This window comes from Schistocerca piceifrons, chromosome 8 (genome assembly GCF_021461385.2).
Source record: "Schistocerca piceifrons isolate TAMUIC-IGC-003096 chromosome 8, iqSchPice1.1, whole genome shotgun sequence".
Classification (NCBI taxonomy): Eukaryota; Metazoa; Arthropoda; class Insecta; order Orthoptera; family Acrididae; genus Schistocerca; species Schistocerca piceifrons.
Genome location: NC_060145.1, coordinates 416,413,907 through 416,434,743, shown reverse-complemented (window position 1 = coordinate 416,434,743; position 20,837 = coordinate 416,413,907). Strand labels below are relative to the sequence as shown.

General features: G+C 35.8%; 1 protein-coding gene across 1 annotated transcript in view; it reads right to left on the bottom strand.

Moving 5' to 3' along the window:
* Positions 1-20,837, bottom strand: part of LOC124711217 (indole-3-acetaldehyde oxidase-like) — a 243,070-nt gene that overhangs the window by 53,048 nt on the left and 169,185 nt on the right. Inside the window, exons 16-20 of the mRNA XM_047241173.1 lie at positions 17,176-17,362; positions 14,541-14,724; positions 13,045-13,240; positions 1,616-1,806; positions 1,316-1,474 (exon numbers count right to left, since the gene is read on the bottom strand). Of these exons, the coding sequence (XP_047097129.1) occupies positions 1,316-1,474; positions 1,616-1,806; positions 13,045-13,240; positions 14,541-14,724; positions 17,176-17,362 (917 nt within the window). The remainder of the gene's footprint in view (positions 1-1,315; positions 1,475-1,615; positions 1,807-13,044; positions 13,241-14,540; positions 14,725-17,175; positions 17,363-20,837) is intronic.

Genomic DNA, 20,837 nt, shown 5'->3' with positions numbered 1-20,837 from the left:
GCTCAAATTGCTGCTGCAAATACCATATGATGCACAAGAGCCATATGCCAAATATGATTGTCTTCCCTCTCAGTAGTGCCCCAGGGCTGTCTGAAGCCCAGTCTTCTTGAGACCACATATTCTAGTGACCACCTCTGCCAGCAATCATGTATTATTGCTGCATTCCTGTCAAGTCTTTCGACACTATCAACTATCACAGAAGGAACATCCAGTTTCTTGTAGTCCTATTACACAATCTCATTCAAACTTAGTGAGAGATATAATAACTTCTTTGTCACCTTAAAGGTGTTCCTGACTGATATCAAACTACCACATCCAATCTAAAAGTTAACTATTACTAATAACTTTTGCAGTGTGTATTTAAAGCAAACATGATTTGCATTCTCATAGTAGCACTACTAGTGCCACTCTAATGTGAGTAGTATGAAATATGAATAGATATCATCTTTCAGATGTACAAATGCACCTACTGACTTTCATTTATGTTACACGACTCCTTCTTGGTGTTGTGATTTTTTTCCATCAGTGAATATTATGCCATTTCTACAACTACATTTGATGTTATGTCCAAGGACCTTATGACTAGATTAAATTATTATCTGTTGTTTATATGTACATTCTATGAACGGTTTAAACTACAGTGATTAGTCAAGGAGCTTGAAAACTACAAAAAGCTTATGTACTACACCTAATAACATGGTCCAGGGTGTTTCAAAATTCCTTTTAATAGCTTCTAGCTGTCATAGAGGGGCCTTAATAAATAAAGTTTGGCAGTGAATCCATATCAAGAAATTTACCATTTGAATGTAAAATAAGCTTGAAGATTAGATCACTTTCAAGTCTACCACTTCACATTGTGCACACAGCAATGTTTCTAGTGCTTGTCATCAGGTTCTCTTCTTCATGAAAAAGGATATCCTCTTCAAAGTCAAGAGTTTGGCATGCCCTGAGAGCACCACAGTCAAACCCCCTAGTTGTGAATGTGCTAGTTTCTTGCAGCCATTGCTGTAGTCAGATAAAAATAGTATGTGATATTATAATTATGACAGAGAATGATGGTGGTGCCCTCTTCCCAGTTTTTGGGTGAATGTCGATGGGAGGGGATTATAAAGTATTTGATCTTCAATTTTTTTTTTATATCCAAGCGCTACATTTACAAAAATGGGTTCCTCATCAAAACTTTATCTACTAAGTCTCCTCTTCAACACCTAGAAGTCTGTAACAGCTATTGTGAAACATCTTATATATTCTTCTGTTTGTACTTTTATCTGATTTTCTTTACAACAAATAGCTTGCAAAAATCATCTAGTTTTACCTTGGTATTGATGCCCTGGCCACACTCAACTCCCCCAATGGCAACAGAAACAGTGCCATCTCCAGCATAAATTGTCACAGCAGCATGAAAATTCATATAAAACTTCAGGAGATATCTCATTGTCACAATTGCGATACCTCTTTTTCTCCACCGGTTTTTCTGTTTATGACAAAAAGATTAAATAAAGTTCTTAAGTCTATTGATATTTCACTGTACTGATATCTTAAAAATATTAATGAAATCAGTTTTATTCAACAGGGTATGCACACTTCTCCAGCATAGTTGATTTTAAAGTCATACCTTATTGAAGTGCTCCACACGATTCTTCCTTTCCTCAAACTCTGTTTTAGTTTTCCAATATTTTATCATATTACCAACTTCTTCATAACTTGGACTAAGATTCTGGATTTTAATATCTACTGGATTCCTCCCAATTGTTTTGGCAATATGTTCCATCATTTGTTCAGCAAGTGCTATTCCTTCAAGAGAATCTGAAAATGAATACTTTTCATTTTTAAAAGTTCAGTGCATGCCAAGCACAAGCGACTTACAGCAAATGTCAAGTTGCCATGAGTTCCAGCTGTATTAGCTGAAATTGCTTGACAACATCACATGAAACATGGTACTGTTTATTTGAGCTTTTTGAACTGAACTTTTTGCATTTTCGGCTTGACAGAAATGACAAGTTATGAATGGATATGTACTTGACATGGAATGTGTACTATCACACAGCTTTGAGTTTCAATTCAGTATATATCACATGCACAGTAGGAAAACATACTAGTGAGAACAGTCATTAATGATGCAAAATAACAATACAACATGCTTTGCCAGAATTTTGACTTCTTCTGTGCATGCTGTAATTATTTTAATATTATCCTCATGCTTGATTTGTGTACTACAATCCCCTGTGGGGATTGTAGTACATTTCTAGAATCATAATTTAAAGCTGGTTCTTGAAACTTTGTTAGTAGGCTTTCTCAAGATAGTTTATGTCTATCTTCAAGTGTGTGGCAATTCAGTTTCTTCAGATCTCTTTGACACTCTCCCATGGATCAAACAAATCTGTGACCAGTCATGCTCCCCTTCTCTGTATACTTTCAGTATCCTCAGTTATTCCTGTTTGGTATGCATCACACACACTTGAGAAAATTAAAGAGCTGGTTGCAAGAGTGATTTGTAAGCAATTTCCATTGTAGACTGATAGTGCTTCCCTGGTATTCTAACAATAAACTGAAGTCTAGCACCTGCATTAGCCACAACTGATCCTAAGTGACCATTCCATTTCATGTCCCTCCAAAGTGTAACAACTGGGTATTTGTAAGAGTTGCCCAAGTCCAATATTGACTCACTGATATTATAATCACAGGGTACAATGCTTTTTTCACTTTGTGAAGCACATAATTTAATGTATTTGAACATTAGGGCGTGCCCCAGGGAAGTGTGTTGGTACCCTTACTGTTCATGTACTGTTACTTATTACAACCTTCTTTTATGTGTGTGTTCTGATGCTGCTTGTGAGTAGAAATTTTTTCCATCCAATTAATTATTTTGAATATTTATGCAGCTTGTTTCAGGCAGTTCTTCAATATAAGCAACTGCATCAGCTACAAAAATCCTGAGGTTACTATTAATATTGTCTGCAAAATCATTAAATACAACATGAACAGCGATGGTCCCAACACACTTCCCTGGAGCACACAGGAAGTTACTTCTACATCTGACGATAACTCTCCATCCAAGGTAACATGCTGGATCCTCTCTACAAAAAGTCCTCAGTCCAGTCACAAATTTCACTTGATACCCCATATGATCATGACTTTGACAATAAGTATAGGTATAATACCAACTCAAATGCTTTTTGGAATCTAGAAATACTACAGCTACCTGGTTACCTTGATCCAAATCTTTCAGTATGCCATGTGAGAAAATTGTGAATTGGGTTTCATGGGATAAATGTTTTCGAAATCCATGCTGGTTGGCATGGAGGGGGTCATTCATTATTATTATTTACCTCAGAATATGTTTCTAAGATTCTAGAACAAATTTATGTCAAAGATACTGGATGGTAGTCTTGTGGATCACTTCTACTACCCTTCTTGTAGGTGAGTGTGAACTGTGCTTCCTTCTATCTATTAGGCATGGTTTTTTCTCTTTGTGTCCAAGGGATCAATGAAAAATGAAAGGTAGAAGAGAAGCTAACTCAGTTAGAAATTCAGTATAGACTCTGATAGGAAATCTATTGCACCCTGAAGCTTTTCTCCAATTTTAATAACCTCAGCTGTTTCCCAACACCACTGACACTAATGCTTATTTCACTCATCTTTTTAGTGGCGCAAGAATCAAACTGTGGCAATTTTTCTTTCTAAAGGAACATTTCAGCTTTTTCTTTGCTACCCTCAATTTCAGTTCCTGTCTCATTCATGAGGGACTGGACACTAACTTTGGTGACACTACCAGCCTTTACATATAACTAGAATTTCTTTAGGTTTTGTGAAAGATCATTTGACAATATTCTGCTGCAGCAGTCGCTGAAGTCAAGTCCCTCATTGAGATATTATGCTACTGATTCATTATGTAGTTTACTGCAAATATATAGCTTTTTGCTTGTTTTAGTTGTCCTTTGTAATTTGGAAATCACTGTTGCCATAACTGTGTCATGGTCACTGATACCAGTTTCAGTGTGGACATCCTTGAAGGTGTCAGATCTATTTGTTGCCATTAGATGCAATATATTTCCATCATGAGGTGGGTTCCTAACTAATTATTCTAGGTACTTTCCAGAGAACACATGTAGTAATGTTTCACAGGTTGTCATATCATGCCCATCAATAACAAAACTGTAATGTCCACTGAAGGGTTAAGTATGACTGCGGAACTGACATACAAGTGAACTGAGGTTTTCTCTAAAATTTTTGGATATGTCAGGAGATGAGTCTGATGGGTGATAAAAGGATCCAGCTATTTTGTGTCCACCACTGATACTGCGTCTTGCCCAAACAATCTCACATGCAGCTTCATTTTCTGTCTTGGTGGATTTGAATTTCTTGTCTACTGCAACAAATAAGCTACCTGCATTTCTCATTTGCCTATCCTTTTGATATACACTTAAATTTTCTCCAAAAATCTCACTGCTATTCATTTCAGGTTTCAACTAGCTATCTGTACCTACTATTATTTGAGCTTCACTGCTTTTCAGGAGAACTTCAAACTCTGGCACTTTGTTGTGAATGCTTTGGCAGTTAACCAATAGGATTTTAATACTCACATCTGTGGGAGGAATTTCTTTAGATCTTACACTGATACTTCCTGGTTTTCTGCAGCTGTCATTATCTGAATTGGATCGTGAGTCACCTAATCTAAAAAACTCTCATGTGCACCCCATGCATAGACAGCTAGCTGAGTAGCAGCCTCTGATGTGTTGCACACCTGACCCATTTAGGGCAACCCAATAGTTCTCAGCCATATGGCACAAATCTGGAAAGTCACAGCCTACTAGTCACAGAATCTTGGAACTCTCTGGTTCAGTCCTTCTACTCAACTCAAAACCAAAGGCTCATGATCAGTTCTGGGGACAATTGCAAATTGTGTGCTTCATTGAAACTCCATGTGCAAGGCCAGTCTTCTCAACCTTCTCTGCCAGTCACTAGAATAACAGAAGTATTACCTCAGAGTCCAGACAACAGACACTATTTGTTCCAACATGTGCCACAATGTGCAGCTGGTTGCACCCCGGCTGCAAGAATACTTTTTCAACACGTTGAATGAGGCCCCAGGCATACACACTGAGCACACCTGCTACCCTTTCCTGTCCCCTGCTGCCATTCCCCAAAGGAGTACCATCATTCATGATACCTTTGAACTACTGATGATTAATAGAGTCCTACACTTTTGCATTTGCCTCCTCTTGACACCAGACAAAACAGGTTTCCCCAAAACAGATGAAATGGTTCAGTTTCAGTTTCAGTGATCACATCAAACTTGTTGGTTAGGGGGATCAGTAAAACACCGTGAGTCATCCCTGGTCCCTGTCCATCTCATATAGGATGCCTAGCTCTACCATTAAAATGCTACATGCAGTCAATTGGGTGAGTAATGACAGATCCTGTACTTTCTGCAGAGGAGACAGGATACACAGGAGCAGACAGTATTTGAGGTACCTTTGGTACTAATACCACAGATACATGACTCTCAGGAGCTCTTACAAAGTGTCTTACAGCAACTGCTAATCATTTGACATCAGTCAGGATGATTTCCAGCTGCTTAAAAATGTCAACCAATTCATTCTGTGTTCATGCATTTTACCTGGTGTGACGTATTGCAGAACAGTGAACAAATAACTTTAAATTAAGCCTGCTGATTATCTTTTAATCTGTTGAGCTTAAAAGATGTTAATTCCCTATTGTAATTGAAGAAAATGACAAAAGAAGATTCCTATTAAGGCAACAGAAAAATCTGTAAAAGAAATTACTAGTTTCCTAAAACTTTTTGTGGTTAATTGTAGTTGCTAGCAAACTCAAAACAATGTTAATTTATGATAAATGTAGATAATATATATGGCTACTCCTCTTTTGGTAAAACTAGATGTAACACAACATGTTATTTAGAACATCTGCTACAGTAACTAAACCACAAACACCAATTTACTACAAATTAGATGATGCACTGGGATAGCTTACGAAAATTCTCAAAAATGCACATTTGTCTGTGTTGATATGTAATGAAATTTAGGGATGTTCTATTCTTTGGCAGTAACTGTGAACCACAAAAACTGATTTCCTGTGAAATAAGTTAAATATGAAAAAAAAAATCATACCAGTAACTTGTGAAAATATAGTTTTGTGAGTGGCCAAAAATTCTCAGAAATAACCTGTTTCTCACATAATGAAATTAGGGAATGATTGAAAAGAGCACAAACAAGTTTAAGCCAACAATGCATGATAACAGTACGAGTTTATCATGGCACTCGTGAATGTTCAAACTTCCACAATATATTAAAATACAAATGGGTGTTGATACAATCAATGAAAGATTATGCAGAAGTGACACGAACAGTAAAATATACAAATCTAGAATTTCAAATCAGCACAAAAATCTTGTATGTGCAGTCTCACACAGAGGAAAATTCTGAAGTATGCTTTTGTATGTAAATAAACTTGTGAATTGCATGGATTTTTCACTTAGTTGGTTCTGTGCCAGCTTCTAGACTGGTGTTCTAAAGAAGAATACTGCAGTGTGATTCTATCTCAGTCAAAATCACAAAAATGTGCAGCACCAACAAAACACATCTTTTGGATTTTGTAGGTAACAATGCAATTCCTGGCTGGGTGGGAGATTTTATCCAATCATGGACTGGGCGCTATGTTGTCGTCATCATTGATGTGCAAGTCACCTAAGAAGTGTTCAATAAAGAGACCTGCACTAGGTAGCCAAACAACCCAAAAGTGCACATCTTTATAAAATATGTACAAATTGGAGGATAATACGAGAATGTTGCATGCCACCTGTCTGACAAGGTATGTAAGAACTAACATTTGATGTGTCTTGTCAGACTAGTGGTGTGCAGTGTTCTCATATTATCCTTAAATTTGTACATATTGTATAAATATGACTGTGTTATATGCCACAAAGTATCATTCTTGCATAAGCCAGTCTACAGAACACCTGTCAGCTTTTGGAAGCTTTGCATATACTGCTCTCTTGACAGTATTTGTTATATTATTGCAAATAATGTGCTTTTGATCCAGCTTCTATGCATGCAACTGGACAACTTCCTGTATGCTTGTCAAACTGCAAAATTGCCATCTACAACACAGCTTGCTCACGGTGACATTTTCAATTACATATCGATACTGCTATTGTTTTGGTATTTACGAATGCATATTGTCACATGACTACAGCTAATGATGCTTTCCAGCACTTATTCACTGCTCTTTCATGTTTCGAACAATCTGAAGATTGTTGCAGATACCAACCAAAACTGTTATCAATCTTTAATTGTGACAGGAAAATTGCAGTCAAAGCATTATAAGCTTTTACTTTTATGTTTTTTTATTTAATAAAAGTGGAAAAGAAGTGTAAGAAAAGCTGATAGGTCCAGTTTTTGGAATAACTGCAAGGTGCAGTTGTAAAGATAAAATATTGGGGTGTAAAATATTGGGGTCAAGTGAAGGACAGGATACAACTTGTAGGCTTTGACCAATGACATCACACGTTACTCATTGATATTATGTGTTTACTTTTGAGCCATAGAAAATAAACGGGTTGTCTGCTGTGGATAAGTGCCATCATGTAAATCGAAAAATATGAATGTGGTTCTAAAAGACAGCACTAAACATTATATAAGATTTTTTTCATTTGCATTGATTTAAGTAATTGGTTCTTTCAATTCATTCAGTACATAATTTAATTCTTAACGAGTTAGATAATTTGGACTAACAGTTTTTCATTTAGAAGAATTTTTGGTTTTTCATTTTCTTTTTTAGGTATGGACTTGTCTATTCCCATGAATATGGAAGACTTAAAGGAGGCTATGAGTGTAGACATGATTGCAACCATTCAAATTTTGCAAATGTCTGGTCTCCTTGCTGATTACGTTTGGTGTTGTGAGTGCAGTGAACAATTAGCCTGTGTGTCTGCTCATCATACTCATGATTCATTCATATAGATGTGTAGCAAGGATTGGCTATGGCGCTCAATTGGACAAGGAACATGGTTTGAGAAACTGAAGCTGGCCTTGAGGGATATTATAAAAATTACATACTGCTGGTGTTTGAGGTGTCTTGTGTGGCTACGTGCACAAGAATGTTGTGAGAGTGAGTGTTCCATTGTGGACTGGTACCCATTTAGTAGGAAAGTTTGTGGGGAATATTTAAAGTATAGGGGGCCTTTGGGGGAGCCGTGTGTTAGTCAAAATCGATGAGTCTCATTTTGGCAAAACCAAGTTCAACAGGGGGGACGTGTGGTAGGATTATGGGTTTGGGGGGCTGTAGTTTCAGGTCAAGAGTATGACAATATAGTTTTTAAAGTAGTTCCTAATTGAATTAAGAAAGTTTTGGTGAAATTAATTGAAGATCATGTTGCAGAGGGTTCCATAGTAATTTCAAATGGTTTTTCTTCATGTAGGGATTTGAGGAATAAGGGTTTTCAGCATCTTGTTGTCAATCATAATACTGAATTCAGATCTTCATCAACTGGGGCTCATACCAGTAGTATAGAAGGTTATTGGTCAGCCATAAGATCTGTTGTAGGAAGAGGGAAATAACAGATTTCAACGCTTCAGAGTCATTTAGATGAATATTCATGGAGGCACAGTGTACCCGATACATATTGCCCATTTAAGTGTTTCCTTAAACATGTTGGGCAAATTTACTGTCCAAAATTTGTTAGTTAACTTCAGATTGGGATTTTTTTTTTGGTTGGGGGTGGGGGGGGGGAGGAACTGACAATTTAATAGGGTGGGTTGGCCAGATGGTTAAAATATTGATTTTAAGTTTTTGGGGTTGATCCATCATTCTTCATTTTCTTAAGTTACATAATTTTCTTCTGTGGATTTTTTTAATTTCATTTTGTTGATGTGAATGTGTGTGTGTGTGTGTGTGTGTGTGTGTGTGTGTGTGTGGTTTTTTCGGAATGTTGTGTTTCTTGTGTATGTAGGTATCAGATTTTGTTGATGTCTTTCTCCATGGGCTATGGCTTTTTGTGGAGGAGCTTGCATGTGCTAAGTTTAGTTTTTCATTTTTTTGTTGCGCTGAATTTGTCTACTTTGATGTATTTCATTGTTGTATTACGCTGTTTTATGTTATGTATGGTTTCATCAGCTGCAATAGGGAATACAAATTTTGCAGCTGTTGGTCTTTTTTCCCTTTCCCAGCACTATCACTACAATTTTTTCGAGTCTATACTAGCACTACTAAGGTAAAATTTGTATCCCATACTTCAGTTGACGTATAGAGGTCAATTGAAGTGTGGGACACTGGTGCTAGTTAGACAAAAAAAGTGATATATGTAACACTGATGTAATTTACCTATATAGATCAACTGAAGAGCAGGATAGAAATGTTATGTATGGCACTATCTTTTGCCTTTGGTAGCACTGGTATCCTATTCTTCAGTTGACATACATAGGTCAATTGAACTACAGAATGTGCATGTTATAAATGTTGTTATTTCCCTTTCGCTAGTACTAGCATTCTGTTCTTCAGTTGACCTATATAACTCAACTAAAGAATGAGATACAAATTTCACTACTGTTGGTTTTCTTGTCATTGTTAGCAAGACTATGATAACTTTCAGTTGATACGATTAATATCGAAGGCAAAAAAAGGAAAGGTCAACTGAAGTACGGGATACAAATTTTATGTGTGTCATCTTCTTGTGCATTTTCATAGTTGATGTGAGATACAAGTTGCCAATGTAACAGTTACAATTTCCTCACTTTTGTTGGCAGTAGTATCCTATTCTTCAGTTGATCTATATAGATCAGCTGAAGTATTGATTACAAATATCATGTATGTAGATCCTTCTGCCTTGCTATCTACTAAGAACAGACTATTAGTGGTAGTGGAGGTGAAGTGCCTGTAAAATTTGTATCCCATACTTCAGTTGACCTATATAGTTCAACTGAAGAATAGGATACTAAGGCTATTGAAAATGAAGAAATCAACATATGTTAAATTTGTATCTCATACTGCAGTTAATAACCTACACAGCTTGACTGAAGTTTGAGATGTAACTCATATATATGTCAAGTGAGGTATTCTATGCTACTGCTAGTTCTATCCCTTTTTTTCCTTTATTTTTTATAGAAGTACTGCATCTCAAAATAGTGATATCCTCAACATTATGGTTAAAGTGTTACTGGCTGTGATATATGTCTACCATCTGTTTTCTCTCCTGCATTCCTTTGTTTATGAACATTCCTCTAAGCTGTTAAACCTGTGTAACAAATGATATCTGGCAAATGATGATATCATTGGTCAAAGCCAATAGGTTGGATGTATGAAATTTTTACCAACATGGAATACAATCTTAGGTTTTTCAAACCTAAAAACGATATATGTGATGAATGTGAGGCCTACAAGGATGCTGAACCACAAAATAAGAATCCTTTAGAGGAAAAAAATATAAAGACATTGTAAAGGGACACCCCCCCCCCCCCTCTAACATTACCTTTATTCAACAGATATTATCAACACCAAAAAATTTTCTACCTTTTAAACAGGATCTCCGTTGCTTAACTAAAAGGATTTTACAAGATTTTTTATACAACACATTCTATTTCAGGCTAAAATGTATAAAAATAAATCATTTTATTTTCTTTGTCACAATCAATATGTACTAGCTATACATGTACAGTAAAAGTTACTCTTCTTTTAGAAACATCTGAAGTTACAAAATATCTGGCACACTTAAAATTCCTATTATTAATTACACAATCTGATGCTACTATGCTACTTATTAAATTTATTTCTGGATTCAATTATAAAATAATGATATAACTTGGTGAAGATTCTTCTTTTGTCAATAAAGTTTGTAAACTCTTCCGAATATTGTTAGTACTGCAGTATGGGTTAGTAGCAGGTATGCCTCTGATGTGACTGGGCATGTTTTTATGTCTGGCAATAACAATGTAATTTTTGATAATGAAGTGCAAATTGTAAAGACAATGTGAGATAGAAAAATGTGAAAAATAAAAATCAAGACAAAAACAGGCAATTCTTCAGTAGTTATCAAGTCATTTGGAACCTACACTTTCCGAAATTTCAGCCTCAAGAATCATCTCCTAGACATGAAGAACTGGAGCCAACTGTGAGAAAAGAAGATAAGTAAAAAGTTTATTGTAAATCTTACTCCTCTCAAAGCTTATCAAAAGATTTCATTTTGAAGTGAGTGACAATAAACAAGTAATGATTTGAGGGTGGGTAAGTTTACAACATCAGAAAAATGAAGATGTGGCTCGAGCAGAAAAATATTTTGACAAGTTGGGTGTGCAAACTGACTGTACATTTCTGTGTGACTGTTTTGGTTTGCAGCGGGTACTCAGCAGTCCATACTGTGAAGCATCCTTGCTTATTAAAAAAAGAAAGCTAAGCATCTACAATCTGACTGTCTTCAAAATGAGAATATGGAAGAAAATGTGCTTCATGTGGTATGAGGTAATTTGTGGAAGCATAGACTTAGCTAGCTGTGTCAACAAATTTCTAAAGAAGCAATGTGAGATTAGCTACGAAAATGTTTCTTTCTTTTCTGACAATTGCAGTGCTCAGAATCAATACAGACTATTACTTTTCATGTATTTATATGATCTGAGTAGTTTCTTGAGAAGGGACACACCCAGAATGAAGGAGACATCATTCAGAGTGTTACTGAGAGAGATGGAAAAAAAAGGTATTAACATTTATGTACCACAGTAGTGGTACATGCTAGCAGCCACAGCCAAGCAAAATTGAATGGAAAAATGTAGGATGTAGATGAGATTTTACAGAAGGATTTCTTTGATTTCAAAGGGGCTTTAACAACAGTCCAAAACTGGACTAAAGCTGAAAATGAAGAAAGTGGAAGATGCTCTGTATCAGAGTGATAATGATGAGGAAGGAAGGACTGTGGATGACAGCGTTTAAATATGAATATGACTCAGAATACAATACAATTGATTTAATGCACAAGTTTTGAGGTTGCAGGCCAAGTGTAGAGAATGCTGTAGGAGACTTGCTGTAAATTTCAGAAGAAAAATTTTCTGATATGATGCTCCTCTGTCCAAATAATATTATTCCAACAATTTACCATGAATTATACCACAATATGAAGCACAGGTATGCTCATAATATTGAAGAAGAAGATGAATGAAGTGTTAAACTATTCTAATTGCAGCATCAATTTTAACATACAGTCTTCATTTTTTCCCCTGGAACTATTTTTTGTTGTTGTGTTGTGTTTACATTTTACCATTTTCATATGCTAGAAAGCTTTGAAAATAAGAAATGTCATAGAAACATTGCCATTGTTAACAGAAAATATGAAATAAAGATATTCACATTTGCAGCAACATGCTCATGCACAATTTCAGCAAAAAATGATTGTAAGTGATATTAATGTTAGACATCAATACTTTTATCACTAGTCCCATCTCTAAAATAATTTCTGGAACGTTTTTTGCTATAAAGTACTTAATAACAATGGAACAACAGTACATTTTAAGTGGCATTTGCAAGTGTATATTTGCAGGTTGATTTCTGGGAAACATTGGAATTTTGAATTCACCATACTGTATGTTATGATAGTATTGCTCTGAGCCAATGACATCTGCTTTTGTGGATGCATGAACTACATGTTCAGGTGCCTACACAGCAGGGGTAGCCGAGGCTTGTTCTTTCTTCATGGCTGCTCACCCCATTTTCAAATGATTATCATTACTTTTTTCAAAAAGCTCTTGGGTATCCAGTCAAGTGATCATATGAAATTCTGTAATGCTTCAGTGGGTGTTGATGCTGAAGATGATGATAGGTATTGAAACTTTACACTATTCTGATATTGTCACCATGCTGGAAATCAAGAGCTTTTCACCAGCAGTGAGCAGCACGATAGGTTACTTCCAGATGGCATTACTTTAGACAGCAATTTTTTCAGTTATTTTACAAACATTTCTTATTAGAATTTGTGCATGCTAAATGAACAATTAATATTTCAATGCAAGCCACTGAACCATTTACTATTAAATACAGACAAACCTGGTGCTCTACACCATGTTGCAGCTGGGATATCAGTTTTCACAGTGTAAGATGTAACTTTCCATGTACTGTTGTTGTAGCAGCTAGCCATCTGAATGAGAAAATCATCTGCTGAGTGGTCATTACTGCCTGAGCCATTGTTATGGTATGTGTTGGCTTCAACATATGTTATGTTGCCTTGATCATCAACACCAACCTAAGACAAAAGAGAAAGCACAAATACTTTGTATGAAAGTAGAAGTTGAAAGTACAGTTCTAAATTTTAACCAGTGATAAATATACTTGACAATCACCGACCAAACAGTAAATCAACTTTTTTAAATTATTGGCTAATGCACCAGGTATATGGACTTTCCTGAATGCCACTGTTTACGATATAAGGAGCATACTGATAGCACATATCAACAAAAATAATCAATTTTTGAAAATATAATGTAACTGGATGGATGAAAAATCTATTCACCAAGCAGCGACAGGAGAATACATCTATACAGGTATAGAAATGTGCAAGTTTTTGGTGAAAGTGGCTCTTTCTTCTACAGAAGGACTGAAGGAGTAGGAAGTGGGGGGAAGGAAAAGGACTGGCATGGTTTAGGAAATGGGGAGAGCTTAGAAAAGTCAGCTAGAGCCCCAGGTCAGGTGAGACTTACCAAACTATTTGAGAAGGAGAGACTGATTGTTAGAGTCTGCACCAGACATGATTTGAAAACCTGAGAGCCTGAATGTGGAAGATAGGGCAATGCACAATACAGAAATTATTGACAAAACATGGTGCAGGAGTTAATAAGAGAGGAAAACTAAGTGCATTGTATGTGTTAGTGGAGGGGGAGGTGGATGGGGGGAGGCGTGAGCAGGGAGGAGGAATAGACAGTCCAGAGAATAAAAGATGTAGAAAGCTAAGAAACACCGAGCCCAAAGAAATTAACATAAATAAAAGCCAGATGGTAGTGATTAGTTGCAATGCCAGATACCTCCTGGGAGTTTCTAGGAGACAAGAAAACGAAAGATAATGACGGGAGTGGAAGACAATCAGGATTGTAATATCAATAAAAGAGCAGTGGGCAAGGACACATATTCAGCTGAATGGATGCCATTATCTAGCTGTGTATATTAAGGGTGAGTAGCTGATGCTGATGATGAAAACACAGTAAAAATTGGAGACTTTCAAAAAAATTATTTGTCTGAAGTCACTTGAAGTACAAAGTAAGGACAGAGTTAACATTTAATGTAACACACAAACACCAAAATTATTGACAATTATTGGTGTTTTATGATAGCTGCCTCTCTCCACTGGCAAAATCCCTCAATCACTTAGTGTGCCTGTACTGCATTTTCCATATTAGTATTTATGAAATGTGTGTGAATGATTGAATGGCTGGGTTTCTCAAAAATTGTATTAAATGACAAAACAATATAGTTTACTGTCTCTGTTAACATAAATTGCACTCTTATCTCCAACAGATCTGTGTAGCTCAAGTAAAGCAGAAGCTACTTACTTCATAATCCATAGCAACATCAAATCTTTTTCCAATTGATTCCATTGTCCTTTGTAAGGGAAGATGGATGCGAACAGGTCTCTTCTGAAGATATGCTGCAAGGGCTCCAGCTGCAGTTGTCTGAGAATTTCTTGTTATCTTACATCCATAACAACCTCCAACTCTTCTGACATTGACATTTATACTGAAAAAATATGAACAAGCAATATTATTTTGTGAATTGTGTTTTGTTCATCTTGTGAAATACATTTGCAATCCATTTGGTTTGTGAACAGGAGACATGTCAAAAATTTATAACACAGTTAAAATGATTTTTACACTAATAAATAATAGCATTACAAGAAATAACAACACTATAAGGATATTTCTTGGAACATGTTACACATTGTATCCAGCTCAAATTTCCAGTTTGTTCTGCATGATTTCATCCACTGAGAAAAACATTTGTGTGTCAGTACCTGAATAGCTTTCTTTTAAGTGGAGCTAAATATTCATCTGTATCAACTTGTTCACTTTTAATTTACTTCAAATTTTCATTCCTATTTATTGAAGTCCCTGCACATAGTCTGAGGGGGTGGGTGGGGAGCATAGATTTTTCACTATTTCTAGTGTAATGTGATGGACAAAATGGTTTCCCTCAATTTGTATCTGATGTACAAAAATATAATAATATGATATATGTATAGGGATGGCAGAGTTAATGTTTAAGTTTTCTAAATAATGGATGACATGATTCTTTATGATATGCAGTGCGCACATTTCAAATGACTTTTTTCTGTATTTTTAGCGGTCACACTATGTTAGTCAAGTTACCCCAAAAAGCAATACCATACCTAATAATAGATAGAAAGTAGCTTGTATATGCTACTTTTTGTGTGTCCATGTCAGTTGCAGTTGGTAATATTTGCACTGCAAATGCAAAGCTGCTCAGTTTGTTTGCTAAGTATTCAATGTGTGCCTGCCAGCTGAAATGTTTATCTACATTTAAACCTAAGAATTTGACAGAGTCAACTTCTTCCATATCTTGGTTGTTGTGAACAATCTAAATCTGCTCACATTTTGACTGTTTGGTCTTGAATTGCACGTGAGGTTTGGATATGTTTAGATCCAATCAATTTAGCTAAAACCGAGTTTCTAAGGTACTGAGGGCTCGGATCACAGATTAGGGAATTTTTTCTGAATCCTGATCTTCAACTAACAAGTGTCATCTCTGAACAGAACTGATGAGGAGCTGATATTTAATGGTAAGTCATTAACATAGAAGATAAATAGGACTGGGCCTAATGTGGAGCCTTGTGAAACACCCCTGAGATATTTTTTTCCAGTCAGAAAAATAATATATGCCATTTAAAGAAATGCTAACTCATTGCTTTCTGTTTGATAAGTATGACTTAAGCCACTCTAGGGCACAGCTGCTAATACCATAAATCTCAAGTTTATAAACAAACAATGCATGGTTTTCAGAATCAAAAGCCTCTGTGAGGTTGCAGAACATTCCTGTCACCTTATTTCTGTTGTCTAATGATGTACTTATTTTCTCAATGAAACAGTTCACTGCATCAATGGTGTTTTTCCCCTGCTGGAAACCATTTCCCCCGCTGAAAACCTTTGGAAATTAGCATATCAGTCTCATTCCCACTGCTTCAGGCATCTGTATCACAATACCATGTTAAATGGCAATAACAAATACATAATGTCATAATTAAGATAAAAGCAAGATCATAATTGTGTAGATGAAATTAGTTGAAATGTCTATTTATCATGAAACATTTGGGAGACAAATGTTTGAGTGTAATACTGAACAAAAAAATTGCAATTTATATTGTCCAAGAACACTATTTTAATTCTTTTCCACCACCAGTAGATAGTTTAAGTTAAAGTACAGATCTGTCAACAGGGTGTCTGGGAAGTTCATATGAATAAATCTTTAGAATTTTATTCGATTATAAATTATTTATAAAAATAATTACGCTAATAACACAGAATTAATAAGATAAGTGAACTACATCAAATGTTTGTAAGGGAAATGTTTACTATATCTCTTATCCAAAATGGGCTGTGATGAAATTTAATTCAGCCATTCTAATTTTGTATTTTGATGTTTCTGCCAAATGACTTCAGATAAATGAAAGGCACTCATGCTACAGAAGTCATGTGATTGTATGAACAACAAAGAGGTGTAATTAGTGATAAAAATTCATATTGAAAATGTATGCAATTGTTAACTTAAAAAAGAATCATCTCCAGTGTTGTCACCGTATATGAAGTTCTGCATGTTCCCTTAAAGGGGATCATTATTTCATCTCATTGCTCCATACAAGCACAAGAAAAGGAAAATAAATTATAATTTAGTTCAGACCTTACCCTGTGTAATATTTGTATTCTAATATAAACATACAGGAATGTAACACACATTTTCCTACAAAACCAGAAAATGAATTGCATTGGATGTAGTATTTTTGACTCTTATCTGAGACAGTGCATCACTGATATGACTAAGCTAATGATTAAACACCATATGAATTTAAAAGTTAACACTGCAGATACTAAAATCTATTTCATTTGCACAATGGTGGAAATATCAGTGTATTTCTAAAATGTTATGTAAAACTATTATTTGTGTTGGTTAATTTACCTGTGCTGTGGAATTTTCAAGGCTTCTGATATTGCAACTTGTGTCAGATATGGCCATTGTGTAGGTGCATACACATCAATTCCATCTTCTGTTGGTATACATAATGCAGTTTGTGTTTCCATGGAGAAATGGTACTGACTTCCAACATGAAAGCTGCCTTTAATTGTATGCTTTGTATTCTTCTTCTCTGAAACCAGAATGATATACACTCTGGGAGTTGCCTGAGCTTGGCTTAACTGTTAACAATCTTTAAGAAAGAGTATGAATAATAAAATCTCTGAAAAAGAAGAATATTAAAAACCTGTTGTTACAAAGAAGAGAGCAAGTGTGATGGCACCAAGAATAATTATTTCATAAAGTATTTTTCCTAAGTTAATGAATTATGTATATCTATTCATCTGAATGCAACTGACAATGGGAATAATATCATTACTGAGACATACACCTCCAAGAATACTAAGCAACAGGTGATTAAGATCCAACTTTTTATCACTGACAACTGCACTAAACCAGTGCTCATCACTGCTTGCTGTTTCTTAAATTCTATTGAACTCAAGATTCTCAACTACTGACACTTGACCTAAAATATAGATATAGACACATAATCATTCATTATAACTCAACAAACAGTGCCCAAATAATGCTGTCAATTATGATATGATGATTGAACAATCAAACCATATGATTGTTCACAAGTAAGATCAAGTTAATCAGTACAATGTGGTGACAAAGCAGACTCACTTTATATAGGAAAAACAGTAAGAATGTGGGAGTACAATTTTTAAACACCATGTGGTATATCTGTGGCAGAAACCCAGTTGCTCAGTTATGATAATACCCACTGCTCATGAAAGCTCTCCACAAAACACTTGGGTAATTAAGATAGGGTTCTTTTACTTTTAATCAAATAAATACTGCACTCATTATGTATGCTGAGATAAGAAGCTAGTGTCCATGTGCAGTATAAGAATTATCATAAAATATAGTGGCTGCTACCCTCTTTATATAATTCAGTGGCTGTATTGTTTGACAGAGACTGACATTAAAATACTGTGGAAATTACTTCAGTAAGGTCAAGGCCTGGACAAATTTTGCAGCTTCTGAGTGGAAGCTAGTACTGAAATGAAACTCATTTCTAGTACATGCACCAATTTTGTTATTGACTTCGGGAAATCAGATGCTTTTTCAATTAATCAAGAGTTATTACCTATGTTTGCACAACAACTGTTTGTCAAATACATTTTCTTGTACATTATAAAATATAGAATTCCACTGAAAACCATATTATGTTAGTAAATGGAAGACATAAAACACTTCTTAACTGCATGTGCATGATTTGAACCCTAATTGGAAACTAGTTTCGATAAACTTTGAAGGTAAGGAGGCTTAGTATTTTGGTCCCAAGCAGTCGCGTAGTGTGAGGGGAGACTTTTAGACTTAGTCTCCCCTGTTTTCGTTTTTAAAAAAGATGCAATAGTAATTCACAACAAAAATATTAAAAACTTTCTGTTAAGAGCTCTAAATGCGCAAAGACATCGGTTTTGTAGCCCGCGCCGCACCCTGAGTATTGGTGTATCTGCCTGCTTGAGACTCGACTGCTCTTAGTCTCTGCCTCCCTTCCCTTACCTGGGAGTGTTGGTGGCTTTCTCGGCTCCCCTCCACTTTCTCTCTTCCATGAAGCCAGTGCACTGCACTTGCTAGCAGGTATCGAGACTAGTCTCCGCTGCTTCTATGCCGGCTTTTAACACAGAAGTGAACAGTTGTGCGGTTTGTGTTGATAGTCATTCTTGTGTGATTTTAGTGCATATTTCATTCTGTCGCCACCATGAGTGAGCCAGCAACTGAACATCTTGTAGAATTTTTATTAAAGACACCTTTTTCTACATCGATGTACCGTACGAAAAAAGTGCGAATTGAAGGATAAACGACCTACTCCTATACTCGGTGTAGTTTTAAGTGAAGCCAAACAAAAATGCACTTTTCAGACAGCCTGGTACAAAAAATATACTTGGCCGACTGCGAATGTAGTTAATAACAGATTATATTGTTATATATGTCTTCTGTTTGGTGGTGAAAAGGAATGGTGCAATGAGGACATTTGTACAATGAAGAACTTTGACAGGAAAGCACCAAAGCATCAGATATCAAAACGTCACCTGCAGAACAATGAATCATTTCAGTTATTGGGCAAAAGTAGAATTGAGCACACTCTTTCTGAAGCCAGTCTGACAGCAACAAAATACAACGAACAAGTTGCATCCAAGAGGACAGTATTGGTTCGTCTTACTCAGGCAATTGTATTTCTTTGTAAACAAGGACTAGCCATTCACGGCCATCGAGAAGAGAAATCCTCCAGTTTCATAGGTAACTATCTGGAATTGTTAGATTTACTAGCTCAAGGAGAGCAGTTAATCTGAGACCACCTGTCATCATCTTCAAGTTCCTTTAAAGGGACTTCTCCAGATATACAGAATGATGTAATAGAATGATAATGCTGGCAGTTAATGAGAAAATAAAATCTGAAATTCAGAACAGCAATTTCATTTCGATTCAGGCTGATGAAACATTAGACGTGTCATGCAAGAGTCATATGAGTATAGTATTCAAATACTGTATTGCATACAAAATTGAGGAAAGATTCGTTGGATCTTATGATGTTTCTGGAGATAAAACTGCTGCAGGTTTGTCAAACATTATTCATGCAGTGTTGAAAGAATGGAATGTGGAAAGAAAAGTGGTTAGTCAAACATATGATAGCGCTTCAGTAATGGCGGGCAGAGAAAGAGGACTACAACAATTGGTGAAGCAGTTCTGTCCCTGTGCGGTGTTTACGCATTGTTATGCACACCAACTGAATTTGTCACTGTTACATACTTCCAAAATCATATGACAAGTACGTATGTTTGTAAGTGATCTCATTGCATTCCATTTGTTTTTCAGCAAATCATCAAAACGAACTGTATTGCTAACTGAGGAAGGATTTAAACTGCCACATGCAAGCAACACTCGCTGAAACTTTCATTCCAGGGCACTTTCAACAATATCTAGTAATTTCTCAGAGCTATATAGTGTTTTTAATTACATAATTGATGATTCAGACTCTCAGTGGGACCAGAATCTTTAAGCTTTGCTGTGGGAATGAAACAGTGGACGGATGATCCTACCTTTGTCTACTTGCTTCGTTTCTACCGAGGGTACTTTGTTTATGTTGATCATTTCTTTAATGTTCTTCAGTCAAAATCTGTCATTATAACTACTTGCCACGATGAAATGAGAACTGTTTTGAGAAACTTACAACAGTTAAGAACGGAAACATTCATTCATGAATGTATTAAATGCAGCTTGTGTTTGAATGGCAACTTATCATTCTGTAACAATCAAAAGACATCTCTCAAGGCACTAACTTAAGAGATACTGGATTTGCAAATTGTTCAGATACAAAGAAGATTTCAAGACTTTCCCCAAATTCATTTTGTTGAACTTTTGAACGAAAAGTGTTTCCCGAACTATCAAGAACAATTCCCAAAGTTGAAACTGCATCAGTTATTTGAACAGTAGCCTTTTTTTTTTAAACAAGAACAACTTGAAAATGAACTGTGTAACATGTATGCTGATGAGAAAAAACACTTACCTCTAAGAATCCTCTTAAAGTACATTGTCAA